The 14,983-nt window shown below is 44.5% G+C and overlaps 1 protein-coding gene across 1 annotated transcript in view; it reads left to right on the forward strand.

Moving 5' to 3' along the window:
- LOC138581056 (phosphatidylinositol transfer protein beta isoform-like) overlaps positions 1-14,983 on the forward strand; it is a 254,710-nt gene that overhangs the window by 28,646 nt on the left and 211,081 nt on the right. Inside the window, exons 2-3 of the mRNA XM_069652098.1 lie at positions 3,219-3,249; positions 12,919-13,064. Coding sequence (XP_069508199.1) covers positions 3,219-3,249; positions 12,919-13,064 — 177 coding nt within the window. The remainder of the gene's footprint in view (positions 1-3,218; positions 3,250-12,918; positions 13,065-14,983) is intronic.

Here is a 14,983-nt window from a genome sequence, read left to right on the forward strand (position 1 = left end):
CATAACGAGGAGTTAAAAACAGCTTGGGGGTATTCAGCATTAATCAGTGAGCACGAGCTAGCACTGGCAAATGAGAACCTTAGGACAAAGCGTTCTGCAAATCTTACTTCCACATAAGATGCAAACGTATCAGTTTGTCCAATTAATGCTTTAAATGTCATATGGATGTGTCCTAATGTTTATTGATTGTCCCAAATGCAGAGAGTTAAATTCACATAGGTTTGTTCCGGATCAGTTGGCGTGGGTACCCAAAAGTAGCTCCTGCTAGCTGTTGGTATCAAGCTAACCAGGCTCCAAGCAGGAGCTAAATTGCACCCACCTCCCCTTAATTTCAAACCCATGTTCGTTAAGCCATGGGTCTGCGTTTGTCTGGTTCATTGTTGCTGTCTGTGCCATTGCTTTAAAAGCTTGTGCATAGTAATTACAAAGATATTTGTTAGGAAAGATTTCCCCATTCTTGCTCTGTATAAACCTGTCCAGTACTTGGGTACTGTTTTCCGTTTGAATCAATATACTTTTTAATATTGCACACAGCACCCTGCAGTGCAATGAGGATTTATCACCCTAGCTTTTTACACTTGTGTTTTTTGTTTGCTTGCATATGTCTAAAGACAAAGGGTTGCAGCAAATTTTAGCCATTTCTGCATTATTTTTAGTGTGCACATTGGTGTTTACCACGTAAGGCTACTAAATGTAGCTAGTGCGCTAAAATGGCAGCGAGACAAGATTTTCGCTTGCTTCTTTGGCAATATTGTTGTTTGGCCTTCTTCCGGCCTTGCCAGGTTAGGAAATCATTATGTCACGCACTTGCCAGGGAAAACCGCTGCTTTCACAAGCTAGTCATGCCTTTGTGTGTCTGCCCCAGAAAGGGGGGGTGAGGACTGCCTAGTCCCAGTCTACATCCTTGTCAGAAAATCTAGGTTTGAGGCAAATGTGAAACCAGTAGTTGTCACTGATTGGACAATTACTGGCTGTTTGAATGATGCAGATCCTTGCCATTGGTGGGCTTGGGCTTATTTCCAGCTCGAATTTTGGTTAAGAGGAGGACTCCTGCAGCCATTTCTTCAAATCATTGTTGGCGCTAAAAATTCCCTCCTTGCCCCCCCGAAGAAGAGCAGCCTGCTCAAGATGCAAAGACAATTCTCTGAAGTGGCCCAGCATCCCTTCCAGTAGCTGACCGATGAAGCTGCATGATCTAGACCCTGATCTGTGAAAAACCCTGACCTGTGTTTCAGCCCTTGGACTAGTTGGACCAACTAGTCATGATGCCTTCTTAAGGATCCTGCTCTTTTGAACCTTCCGAAGTGTCCCTCGACTGCCTCGTGGTCTGATCAGCTCTCTCGTTGGTTATCTCACCAGAAGCATTGCTGTTCCGTGTGGTCACCAGTTTATGCCCGAATGACAGCATTTCATTTTCAAGGGAAGCTGTCTTGGAGCAGCTTCTGTGACTGTGACTGGAAGGGCGCCTGCCAAATCCTGTGTGCGGAGACAGTCGCTGGAACTCTCCTTCCTACAAACCTCTGAGGTGTCCTGAAGAGCCCTGCAGCAGTGGTTCTTGCACTTATTTGACAGAGGTTGCATCTTGCAGCTGCCCCCAAGCAGAAGAATCCCTGAACCCGAGACTTTTGGGCACCTCCCAATGGAACCAAAGGTGTAAGATGGAGACTTCGGTGACACCTCCTCCCCTTGCAAACATGAATCCACATCCCCATCAACATCTGGGGAAAATCTGAGTCCAGGTGATAACCAAATGCAGTGTATCTGTGCTCTCCCCCACCCCCCGACCACCCACCCACCCACCCACCCACCTACCCACCCCCTGTCCTCCATAGTATAACATTGGGAACAAGTCCCTTAGTCTGAAAGGAAAATGCATACTTACCTTTGGTAAAATTGTTGTAGGACTTCTAAACTATGGCCAACAGAAGCATATTGAAAACAACCTAAAGAGACTTCATTCTGGCGAGAAACAGTGTGGCCCCTGTGACATTTGGTCACACGGCCCTCTCCTTCTTAGGGTTTGGACTTAGTTAGGGCATTATCTTTTGATCTGGTTCCCATCATTGTCTGCATCTGAAATGCTTACTTGGTTTGCTGGTTAAGTAATTTGATGTATATTTGAACCTATGGTGAATGTATATCTTATATCAAAGTGTTGTGCAATAATACTACTGATAAGACTCCTTTTCCAGTGTGCTCGGAAGACCTAAAATAAGTAACTGTATTTTTATACTCCACTGTGTCAATTGAGTTGTTGTATGCAATGCTATGTGGGACTTATTGTGGGCCCTTGACCCACTCATTCTCTCCTGAGAATTAGCGCCTCGACTGCTCATCCATGTACCTTGGTCGGGTTTTCGCAAACCTCTCACTTCCATGTTCACTATAGTTAGGGTGGCCTCCTAGAATCTGACCACCAGGCCAGTTTACTAAAAATCCATCTCAACAATATTCATTGAGTAAGGACTGGGGTGAGCATTAATGTAGAGGAGGATAATACCTAATTTTTTATTTTATAAAATCCATGACCCCAAATCCAATGTATCCTCATCCCAGTTCTGCATCCTCCCTACCCAATCTATTTTAGGCATCAATCAGCCTTGTTCTGGCTTGGGGAGCTACATGAATATGAGCCTCTTTAAGGCAAAAGCAGTATTTAAATTTTTTTAAGATCCATGTAAGGTTGTCAGTGAAGTAGCGCCGCTTACTAAGTGAGGCTTGGGTAAAGGATGAATTGGAAGAAGTGTAACAGACATGACCAGGTAAGTAATGGATTTATTTATGCGGTTGTCCTGTTAGCATTTCTAGCTTTCTGCTCTTCCTGTTTAGTAGGGAGTTGTCAGTTTGATCTTTTCTCCGAATCTGCCAGTATGTTTCATGTCTATCCCAGTTTGGTATTTGATTGTTTTCATTTGTTTTTTTGTAATGATCATACTGTTGCAAATGAAGCCTTTTTATTTTAGTATGTCACTATTGCTGAAATCTACTGTGTATCTGTTGCTTAATACTCATTGTTAAAGAAGAGGCTACAAGTTGTTTTTTGACTCTGTCAACACTAGCGTTCAGGGACCAGTGTTTACTCTGTGTTGTCGTAGGTCTGGCAGCTTGGTCCATCGCTACCATGAGTGAGCTTGGCAACCATATGTCCAGTGGGACCAAGGGTGTGTGTGGTGCTATGTTTTTGACACCTGTTAATCATCCTGCGCTTTGTTTTGCAGTCGGGTCCTGCTGCCTGTTTCAGTGGATGAGGTGAGAGTTTTTAAGTTTTTATGATTTTAAATTGTGATGGGTGAAATTTTCAATTGGCCTGCCGCAGATGTGCTGGCTCTACTTCACTGCATATCCTCTGTATAAAAGGTGTCCTCATCTCTTTGTCTGCTTGTTTCTCATTAATATCGGCCTTCTCCACCTCCTCTGTACATCCAAGGGTTTCTTGGAATTAAAACTCTTGAATGCGAGTTAGCGTGCACACTTTACAGTGCACATAGGGTTGCTACCTAAACATTGGAGAATCCTGCATTAGTCCGGTTTGACGGCGGGCATATTAAAAGCAACATAGGTATGTGGCAGTGTCCGCGCTTTTAGTTGGGGGGGGGGGGGGGGGGGTTGAACGCGCCTGTGATTGCATGTGAGAAGCGCACCACAGTACATGAAGCTAGAGGAATCACTGGTGCTGCAGTGAATTTTTAGTTTGGGCTATCAGTTGTCGCTTGCCACAACTATAAGCTGAAACTATTGCATTAAAGTACAGATAGGGATGAATGACACATAAGGAGGGACACAGAGTATGTAGGTGGTGTTTGGCTATGTGCCCACCCATGGCCATGCTAATGCCTATGTCCATTCACACCCTTTCCTCCCTCAGCCCACCCAAAACACCTCCTCATGGGAACTCTTTGAGCTTACTTTAGTCCATCCTTATAAGGCTTTTCATTTAAAGTGCCTGCCAGTGTTTGCTCAGTGCAGTCTTCTGAGAGTCAATGACTTAATTGGAGTTGTAAACGCACACTACTGGTGTAATAAAAATGTCTTACCAGGCCTGCCTTCACCCACTCTATTTATAAGCACTGTAGCCTTCACTGAAGTCCTGTTTAAAACGAGCATTGGCCAAGATAACATTTTTTGGCTTGTGTAGAAGTTTTAAACTTTTGCCAGGCACTGCTATTAGATGCCCAGGTGTTCGCTCCATTTTGCACCTGCTACAAACAATGGGTAGTTAAAACCACTATGGCGGTGCCTGGCAAGTGCCTTTCCCATACCTACAACTGTTGGTATTGCCAAAACTTGTAACTGGTTCCTTGGAATACTGCTTAGAAGTAGGTTAATGGTAGTCCAGGCAAAATCTGATTGCGTGGCTGTTTTTATTTTAAAATTAGAATAAATTGAGAAGCCCTAACCCACTTGTTCTCTGTGCCACTGCTTGAAAGAGTGACTGGCCCACATGGGGATGGGCTGCCTCTTGGGAGACCCGGTCCTGGAAGTGCTGAAGTAGGCTCTAACTTTACTTGTTCAGCAATGAGGTTCACCCCAAGCACATAGCCTGATGCAGCGTGCCTTGGAAAAGTCAGTGTTGAGGTTTGAGATCAACAACATGGGTGTTACTGGTCAGGCTCTGGCTTGGTTGACTTCTTTCTCCTCTGACCGACCCCACCCCCCAAGGTCCAACTTGGGTCCTTCCTCTCCGCTATCTTTTTTTCTACCTGTGGTGTCCCCCAGGGGTCTAACCTCTCTCCCTGGCCGTTCAACCAATACCTGGCACGCCTTGCCCACCGCATCGCCGCTCTCTGCCCCAATTTTCAGTGCTATGCGGATGACACCCAGCTTATTTTCAGCCTACCGTCGGCCGCCTCCTCTCCTTCGCTCATCTCTGACTGTCTGTCTGCTATCCAGGAGTGGTGTGCCGCCAATGACCTCTGCCTTAATGCCAGTAAGACCAAGATTCTCCTCATCGGCACACCCGCTCCCTCCTTCCCTGTAGCTCTCTGGCCGGCCTCTCTTGACCTTCATCCTGCTCCCACCTACAAGGCTAAAAACCTTGGTCATCTCCGATTCCGCACTCTCTCGCCTCACATCGCTGACGTCTCTAAGAAGTCACACTACCAGCTACACCTCCTCTGGTTCTCTTTAGGCTGGATTACTGCAACAGCCTCTTTCTAAATCTGCCTGCTTCTACTCTCCGTCCTCTGCAATTTATCCAGAAGAGTACTGCAAGACCTGTACTTGGCCTCAAGCCCAGGGATCGCATCTCTCCAGGACTGAAGTCTCTGCACTGGCTCCCAGTGGCTGCGAGGATTAAGTTCAAAACCCTCTGCATCATCCACAAGGCCTTCTGGGGCCTGGGGCCTAAATACCTTCAACTCTCTTTTCCTCGATATCTCCCTTCTTGAGCTCTTCGCTAATCCGCCTCCAACTCCCTCAGGGTCAGTCGCTTCTCCAAGCAACGAGCTGGTGGGAGATCTCTTTCCTCGGCTGGGGCCTCCCTCTGGAATAGTCTCCCTGCCTCCCTTAAACTGGAGGAGAACCATCTCCTGTTCCAGAAGCTCCTCAAAACCTTTCTCTTTGCTTCTGCTTTTTCTCCTCCCCTCCTCTGCTGACCTCCTAGCTGTAACTGGAACTGCACTGGCTACCTGGATACCCTCTGAGCTCGGGACCAGGTTCTCTCCTGCCAGCGTTTCACACCTGCACTGCCCACTTGGCAACCCCTGCACTTGGGGACTGTCTCTGTATCCCTACAGTCCCCCTCCCAGCCCCTGACACCGATGTCTGCACTTACCCATGCGCTTGCCACATGCTGGCCTCTACTTATTGTTATCCATGTACTGCACTGTCCCTGCCCCCTTCCCACGCAGTTGCGTGATCTGAATGACACCTGGCCTAGTAGGATCGTTGTCAGTCCTCCCTTTGTTCCCCCTCCCTTGCCTCGTTGCGCCTTGAAACACTTGTGTATAGGCGTGTTTTATAAATGTCATGTCATATATCATAGATCACACACATTAAGTAGTCTAATTGATGGCATACAGCTTGATATTACAGAAAGGGCTGCACGATGTCACCTGTAACCAACGATGATCAAGCACTGTATTGAAACCTTGTGGCAATTTGGATAGTTTTCTGGGTGATGCCCACCGGCTGTACTAGTGCTACTGTGCTCTGCAGTGCAGATGTAAGTGGCACTGAGTTGCGGAGCACAACATGAAACAAATTTCAGCCTCAGAACTCGAGGGGGCTTGGGAGGGTCGTTTTTTAAAAAAATTTTATTGAAGGACACAGCAGATGAAGAGACTGAGAAACTCTGGTCATGCAGTGGCAGCAGCAGAAAACTGCTCCAGGCAGGCCCCTCTTCAGGACAGAGCAGCTGGTGCAGGCTACTAAGTTCCAACTCAAGACTGTACGTTGTAGCTGAGAGGCCTGATCTGTAAATGGTTGGTACAAAGAGGGTCCCAGGACTCTTCTGATTTCCATTTACAGCAGGACCACCAATCTAGTTGTTGCCACCCGTCAATGGGAAGAAGGCACTGATTAAGCTCTTCCCTAGTGTTCAGATTAATTTCTAGAATCTGGCCAGGTGGAGAGATTTTATGAGGCCACCCTAGTTATGGTGAACTGGGGAACTCTGCAAGGTTAACAAAACCCAACGCTAGTAACAATGCAGAGCAATCAAGACTATTCTCAGTAGTGTGAGTGCGGTCACGGGTTCCCAATGACGTCCACACAGCATAGAATGTAATAATTAAATTTAGACGTGAATGTACACAAATATATTTATTCTAGTCCTCAAACACATGCTAAAAAAAATTGAACCAGCGGCAAGTGATATTGCGCAACACTCAATAATAAACATATATACAGTCACCAGAGGTTCTTAAAATCCATTCAGTGACTTTAACCAATAAACTGAAGTAAGCAATGCACGCCACAAGAAATATGCCATGGCTTCAGAAGTCCAATCCCTATGAATTGGGCCATGTGCCCAAAAGTGTCAATGCATCCACCCAGAATGCATCTGATGCAGGTAAAGTACTTGTGTTGGTGTTTGTTCAAGAAAAGTGATGCAACAAAGTTACTAGTAAGTAAAACTGTGTTCTTATCTGCCCAGGTGCGACGATAAAAAGCTGCGGAATAGAAGGATATAAAGAGTCTTGTCCCGAATGCTATCCTATGAAGGACAGGGTGAGACAAACAAAGATATGGCATTTATAACGTGCCTATACACAAGTGTTTAAAGGCGCGATGAGGCAAGGGGGGGGAACGGAGGGAAGACTGACAGCGATCTTACTAGGGCAGGTGCAGGGGAGGTGGGGAACGGGAAAAGTGCAAGGGGGAGGGGGGGAAGTGCAGTAAATAGGATAAACAGTAAATAGAACAATAAATAGGAACAATAAATAAGAAGTGTGGCCAGCTGGTGGCAAGTGCAAGGGTAAGTGCAGACATCAGGTGTCAAGTGCTGATAGGGGGCTGTAGGGATACAGAACAGCCCCAGAGTGTAAGGGTTGCTACTGGGGCAGTGCAGGTGTGCAACTGGCGGGGAAGGGACATGGACCCGAGAACAGAGGGTAGCCAGGTGACCAGTGCAGTTTCGGTTTCAGCCAGGAGTTCAGCAGGGGAGAAGAGGAGAGAAAGCAGAAGCAAAGAGGAAGGAAGGAAATGCTTTACGTTTACTTTATCCCTGAGCCCCACTGCCTCTGAAACCCCACAGGACTTGGATTTTTCCAGGGGGGCTGGATGGGTCGACTGGGGGTTGCTGTAGGTTGGTTTTCCTGCTGTTGGTTCTGGTGAGAGGTGCCCAGGCGTTATGGGGGCAAGGATCCTTTTGGTTATGTTCAGGAGCAGAATGCAACACTTGCTGATGGAGAAATGCAGAAAGCATTGATAGACCTCTTCAGCAGAAAAGTTTACAGGACGGGAGAAGGCAAGTACCATCATCTGCCACTGATAAGACTATGGCAGGAAGATAGTCTGCAATTCGCGAGGAAGGTGGCTTCCCCTACAAGCTGGTGTCACCGAAGTTCCAGTTTCAAATGCAGACCGGCAATGGTTCTAGCGAAGTAGCTCACTGGAGAGCTGGTCAGTCCGCAGGTGTGGGGTGGCTGGATCTTTGAGAACATATCGAGACTGGCTGGTCCCATCAGACGAGGGTGCTCCCATGATCCTTTAGATATCCCCAGGAATTAGGGGGGGGATATCCTACAAGAAATGAGATTAGCCTGTTACTCACATTACGTGAGCATTTTTACAGTGTCCCAGTTAAACGGGCATTCCTTTTTAGATTTTGAAACCACAACTCCCGCATGGGGCCAATTGTTTTAGGGTGAATAAAATATGGATAAAAATTCCCATGGTGGTTTAAAGGCCCATGCAAGTTATTCAGCTGTTTTGGCAACGATCTAATAGGCAGTCCTGTCACCTCCAGCAGCTTAGGAGTTGTGTGTTCCTTGTTGGTTGCTTTTTTATGACAATTTAAAACGCTGATGCAGTTTTTTTTTCCACACAAGTGGTGAGATGAGGGACAGTTTCCTCTTTATACCTATTAGACAGATGTTGCACCATATGCTGCCTAGGGACAGGCACCCATGTCTAGGCACAGGTTGTGCTTCCAATAGGGCTAGATAACACATTGTTTTCTCCACCTGCGTTTACCCAAGTCACTGGCTCATTGAATTGGTTTGGCCATTTTAGGACAGTAGCCGCATTTAGTAGCCATGCGTGGTAAACACGAATGTGCACACTAGAAATAAAAAATGGTTGAAATAGAATAGCTGCCAATGGCAGGATCTGCACTATTTAAACAGGTAATAGCTGTCACTCCTGGATAGCCACTGTTAGGGTGATTTCTCTATCCTGAGCCTCCCTGCACTACTGCTGGACTCTGGGATATTTTTAGGACTTCAGAGCCGAGTGAGTACTTTTTGTCTCACCCACCTCCTGCATGTACTTTGGTTTTGGGTTCACTGGACCCTTCTTAAAAGGACTCCATAAAGGGAAGATCTCTTCCCCCCCCTAGTCTTTTTGAGCCTCCTGCTTTCCTATGACAGCACCCCCACCATAGGTGGTATACTCCTGCCAGGGAGCCCTAGGGTCCTTTTTGCAATTTTGTTTTGGGTTCACTGGTGTGCCCCCAGGCTCGCAGTACAGGAGTAGTCGCCTCAGTTTTTGTGACTGGTATCACTTTGTTGTAAGTGACAATATTGTTACTTCCCAGGCATCCCCTGAACAGGTTGGTGGCAGTTGTTACGTTTGACTTTTTTTTTTTTTTTTTTTTTTTTTTTTTTTGTTGTTTACTAATGCGTTGATCAAGGCGGCTGCAGCCGCTGTGATAATTCCCCATGGGGGACCATGCATTCAAAATTACTCCCCTTGTTTTAAGTCCTGTTCAAGGGGTCCTGCCCTTTGTTGGACATCGTCTTTCCTTCCCAGGTGGGGGAGGGCCCTTTCCTTTATTGCATCTTTTCAGGTTTCTTGCAGAAAGCCTGCAAAGGTTCCCCTTTATGTGCGTGCTGGCAGGAAGTGGGGAGGGGTCGCCCAGGCCCCAAGATATTCCTCTAGGAGACTGTCTGTTGCTGGGGAAGATTGTAGAAGGCTGGCTGTCCCCAATTGGGACAGTTCCAAGTTCAAGACCCAAAAGCCCCAGTAAGAAGAGAAGCACTGTGGGTGAAAGGAATGGGTGAGTACAATATTCTATAGAAGTATGAGTTATAGGATTTGGCCTCTCAGGGTCTTGAACCCTGGTCCATTGATGACCCAGATTTAGAACAATCGACCTGACTCTGCCACAACCTCCCCCTCCCCACTTCCACCCACCGTGGCCTGGGGTGATCCATGTGCTAGAAGTGAAACCAGCAGCAAGAAAGATCACACGAAAACATCAGTTTGGGATTTTTACAAAACAAAAACCAGTATTATTTGTAGTACATTGCTGATAATACAGTGGTTGGGGAAAAAATGAGATGAATACCAACAAAAGTGGAATTGTTCAGTTACAGTGAAGTGGGGGATAATGGGTGTGGCTGAAGGATATGGCTACTGGGTTACTTAAAGGAACCAAATGGTGCAATATGGACTAGCCATGGCCAAAGCTCGTGGACCCCAACGAAATGTATTGGGGGCAACATGTCAAGGGGTGCAATATGGAAAGTGGACACAGCCATGGCTAATGTTCCCAAAAGAAACCCAGTGGTGTGGCCACGGCCAAAGGACATGGCTATTAGGACCAGAAGGAGGAGGAGAATTGTCCTTTGGCTGAAAAATAAAAGTAATTCAACATTATTTAGATTCCATGCACTAACGCCTATACCAGAGCAAAATTCAAAAGGCAATAGAGAACACGTGTTGCGTAAATTAGAGTCTAAATTAATTATAGAGTTCACCACGAAGAAACCAATAGGGCATAACTCTGATGAAGAATTAGCAATACATTTGTATAATAATTAAAATGGGTGACATTAGATACAGTGAGAATGTTTGATACAGATGAATTATAATTGAATGAAATGAGCGATTTTCTGATTTTCTAACTAGCAAATTTTGTAAATCGTATGATGAAAAAGCATAATATAGAAACAATATTACGTTATACAAATTTGTAACAATTGATGAGTTTTAAAGAAAGAACTGAGCACGTAGCACTTTTGGAGAGAGAAGAGCCCACTTGGGCTGAACAATTGAAACCATTACAGTCCCTCCACCTAAAATGTCTGAGTTTTCCTTGACGTGCCGTGCAGAATTAGACTGCAGTGGAATGAATAAGACTAATAATCTATTCACTAGACAATAGGCGTAATATGGAAACAAAATGAGAATTGGTAATGGACGATTATCAAACTAAAGGTATAACAAGATACTGCTGTTTTTTGTTGAAAGATGAAGGTAGGTAAGATTAACTGATGGTGTTCATTGGCATTATAACCTGTCCTCCATGATAGCGGGAATCTCTTTGGTTAAGTATACAAAGTCTCATGACTAAATTGGCCAGCTGAGAGAAGATTGAGCAAAAATGAAAGAACGGCCTTTTTGATATACAAAGTAATTTCCGCCGAATTCTCTGCGAACGGGATGGACCGCATGGTGTAAAGGTTTCACGTTAAGGATAACATGCACTGCTGTGCAAGTCATGTTTGTTTTTATGGACTCGGCTTATAATAGCAATAAGTAATGCAATTGAAGTTTTGTGCACTTAAAACAGAGAGTGCCTGGATGTTTGGAACTGGTTTGCTTAATGAGCAACTGAGAAGCAGGTCTTTGCAATGTTTAAGAGGTTCCCTACGACCGATTTCTGAGCGCCCACTAGTAGAAGGCAGCGCACCACAAGCTTATTGACAAGATGGTCATGGGACAAACTAAAAACCTCCTGGCACGGCCATGTTTAGACACTAGCCACAGTAGGTAGCCAAACACAGTAAATGCGGTAACACTAAAACAAAATGCACTTAAAAAAAAAGCAAAAAGTAACTGCTGCCAACAGCTTGTCACTGAGGCACACCTAAAGTAACCAACAATCCTCTGATTGCTATTCTAGAGCAAAATAAAAAGTGTACCCCATTGTACTGCATTGTAAGATGCATTGTACAATGATACGTTACTGAAAGTGGCAACAAAGTAACAAGACTAAGGGAAACTGTTTCTCAGTACTGACAGCCTGAAGGACATGTCCGTTACCCCATGAAAAATGAGCAAAAGCCAGTGTAGTGCAGCTGAATGCTTAACTGCACTGTAAAAACTTCAGGTCCTATTAAAAAAATCAAAGCAAAAGGTTTGGGTCTATAAAAAGGGAGGGAAAGGTGCCGTGAAGAGAAATCTTTCCTAACACATCGCTTACAAAACTGTCTGCAAAACGTCTGCTAAATCCGTCACACGGTTCAAAATCTATTGGCAATGAATGTTTCTGAGTTCTTATGGAACTCGCGACTCCCCTCAACTATAGGGCAGTGGTTGCCACCCTAATAGCTCCCCAATGGATACTCCCGTGAAGCCAAAACTAAATTACAGCTTCTATCATTCTACTCCATAAAACCATTTTAGATTGATAAAATCAATGTAGAGCCAACATTGGGTTATTGAAAGAGCATGCATGTGTTGGGGTCAATATGGGCAACAATAGGACCATACACTAAAAAACACTGGTACTGTAACTTCAGTAGAATTCCATCGTACGTAGAAAAAAACGTCTAAAAATTAAAGTTTAATGGGCCCAATAAATAAAATTGCAGACCTTCATTCCCTCAAATTGAATTCTGCCTTAGCTGGCTCTCAAAGTGGCATTATCATGGTAACAAAAATATAGTGCACCTGAAAGTTGTGAAACGGTCCACTTCAACTGCACACTACAAAGCTACAACAAATGGAAAAGTCAAAGCGGCCTTCTAATACTTCACTCAAGGTGTAGTGTGTTGAAATGAAAATTTGAATGGGAGATGATGTATTCCTGCACTGGCAGCCTTGGGGCTGACTAGTGTCCGCCAAAGGAATCAGTTGAGCGAGTGAGTGAAACTAAAAAGGCTTTACTCACTTGAGACAGCCCATGCTCTAAAACATAACCGATAAACTGAGGGTCCCATTGAAATGAATGATGGAAAAGCTGCAAAATTTAAAATTCCCTACTACCCATGCAGCAAGAGTAGTTTTGCAGCATCTGCACAAACAAATGTACAACTCTGCGTTACTCAAACTGCCACGGTCTTCTCGTGAGATTTTGAAACCTCCTACTTAATGGGAGATGTAGGGAAACATTTGTGGATAGCGCTGCTGCTTGAGACCAGAGTGTCTTTCTGAGCGTTTTAGCTGCTATAGAAGCTGCGCTGTTTTAGGCTGCAAAATGTCCAATTGGCGCCATGTGGAATTGAATGAGGTGGTCTGTTCCTGTGACTGAGTGGGGTTTATAGTGCATTTTGGTTAATGCTGCATTTTTGTTTTTTGATTTTACAGTATCAGGTTGGTCAACTCTACTCTGTGGCTGAGGCGAGCAAGAATAACACTGGAGGAGGCGAAGGGATTGAGGTGCTAAAGAATGAGCCATATGAAAGGGATGGTGAGAAGGGACAGTACACACACAAAATCTACCACTTACAGAGGTGAGTTTAAACGGACATTTGCAACTGGAAACATTTCCACCATTTATGGAGGTTGGAGTGATCACAGTGTGCTTGGACATGCACGTGATCCATTTTCCTCACAGGGATGAGTGTAAAGGTGTCAGGAGGAGTAAACAAAGTATTGATTGTTTAAAGAGCAAAGTATGATCCCAAAGATATCAGGAACATGTGACGAGGATGATCTCATTTAGCCCTTGAATCTCACCTGCGGCACTGCCAGGAATGCTTATTTGAGACCCTGACCTGCCAAAGACTGTGTGGGTTGGAGGCTGAGTAGCAGCAAGACGGGTACTAGAAGAATGTGCTGTGATATGGAAATGGAAAAAGGGTTGTTTCTATGTTCACAGCAAAGGTGATCCATCCATACCATACAGGGAAGGAAGATGTCTGTGTGTAAGGGATTATAACACCCAAGCTGAAATTCCAAACAAAACGTGTTCACTTTTGCAATAAAACAATGTGTACGATGTTAAAAAGATACATGTTTAATAAAATATTTATGGGGTGAGGGAACTTAAGTATGTGAAATATATTGCTGAAAAGAATATGCCAAGCTAAATTTCTGTAAAATACTACTATATCAGTTAATTTCATCAAGAATTTCCAATTATGTGTTTTATAATAACCAAAAGCCTAGGTTTATTGGTTCAGGCACTTTGTGCACACTGTGCTTGGTTTGGAAGCTTAAAAAGACCATGCAAATTCTTAATCCCACTAAAACTTGAATGACTTGTTCCTTACTTTATATTATACTAGAGAGATAGAAATGCACTCACCTCATGGTGACGGGTGACCATGTACCAGTGTTTTATGTAAAATGGTGCATATTACCATAAGCACACTTCATATTTTGTGCAATGCTGCCACCCAGATGCCAGTCATCCATGAGTTGTTTTGCCATTCACTGTAAAGTTTGTGTGTAGTAAATGTCAAGTAAGTTTCAAACACCTCCATAGTTGCCAGAAAGGTGGAGTACATGCAAATGGTCCTCTAACTTCATGAAATATATCCTCAACTATGCAAGACTAGTAGTTTTTGCAAGCCTTGCAATGTAACTTGTAGCCAGAAGGAGATACAGGCACAAACACGTTGGTGAAAGTGAGAAGCTGTGCAGGTAGACTTTGTCACCAATGCTGATGTACCTAGTGTCTGCATCAGACAAAGATGAGTGTCTGCAGGCCTGGAACATCTGTAGGGACACCCAGGATGTAGAATTGAAAGAATGCTAATGAGAGATAAATCCTACCATATATATTGTCACATGACCAATCCAACACGCAAAACATATTTTTCCACCTGGACTACATAGTGAACTCAGGATGAAACCTTCATCTGAGCAAAAGCCGCCAGGTAAAGGCAGAGACTAAGATAATTGGGTAGGTGAGTTTGCAATGAATGCAAAAATCCTGCTCCAAAACAGCAGTCTGTAGATCTGGAAACAAGAGGACTGTGCATTTGCTGTTCATGTTCAAGGGTCAACTGATATGACTAACTGTATAATAACTCAATGTCGACCTCTTGGTCTGTCCTTTATGACCTGCTACAATCTGTGCATTCTGAAAACCACCCCACATGAAATGGCAACCCCTTAAAATAAACTCTGAAATTGTCTGTTCTCTGGTAATTGGCACCCACCATGTTTTTGAGTCCATTTACTGCCCTTTCTTTTTAATGCTAAAAAAAGTCTTTATTAATAATGACAGAATAACCGTCAGTCCGGGGATGAATGGTGACATTAATTAGGAAATCCACTACTAAACATGAGGGACAGCGTAGTCCTTCCTCTGACCTGCTTGCTCACCCCATTTGTGCCAGAGGTTTGGTGGAAAAGGGATATTTGTCTGAGCCTCTTGGGGAAAATATGGTTAACCCCTGTATACCACTCGTCTGTCTCCCCC

The sequence above is a fragment of the Ambystoma mexicanum genome, chromosome 3p (genome assembly GCF_040938575.1).
Source record: "Ambystoma mexicanum isolate Mex_15411 chromosome 3p, UKY_AmexF1_1, whole genome shotgun sequence".
Classification (NCBI taxonomy): Eukaryota; Metazoa; Chordata; class Amphibia; order Caudata; family Ambystomatidae; genus Ambystoma; species Ambystoma mexicanum.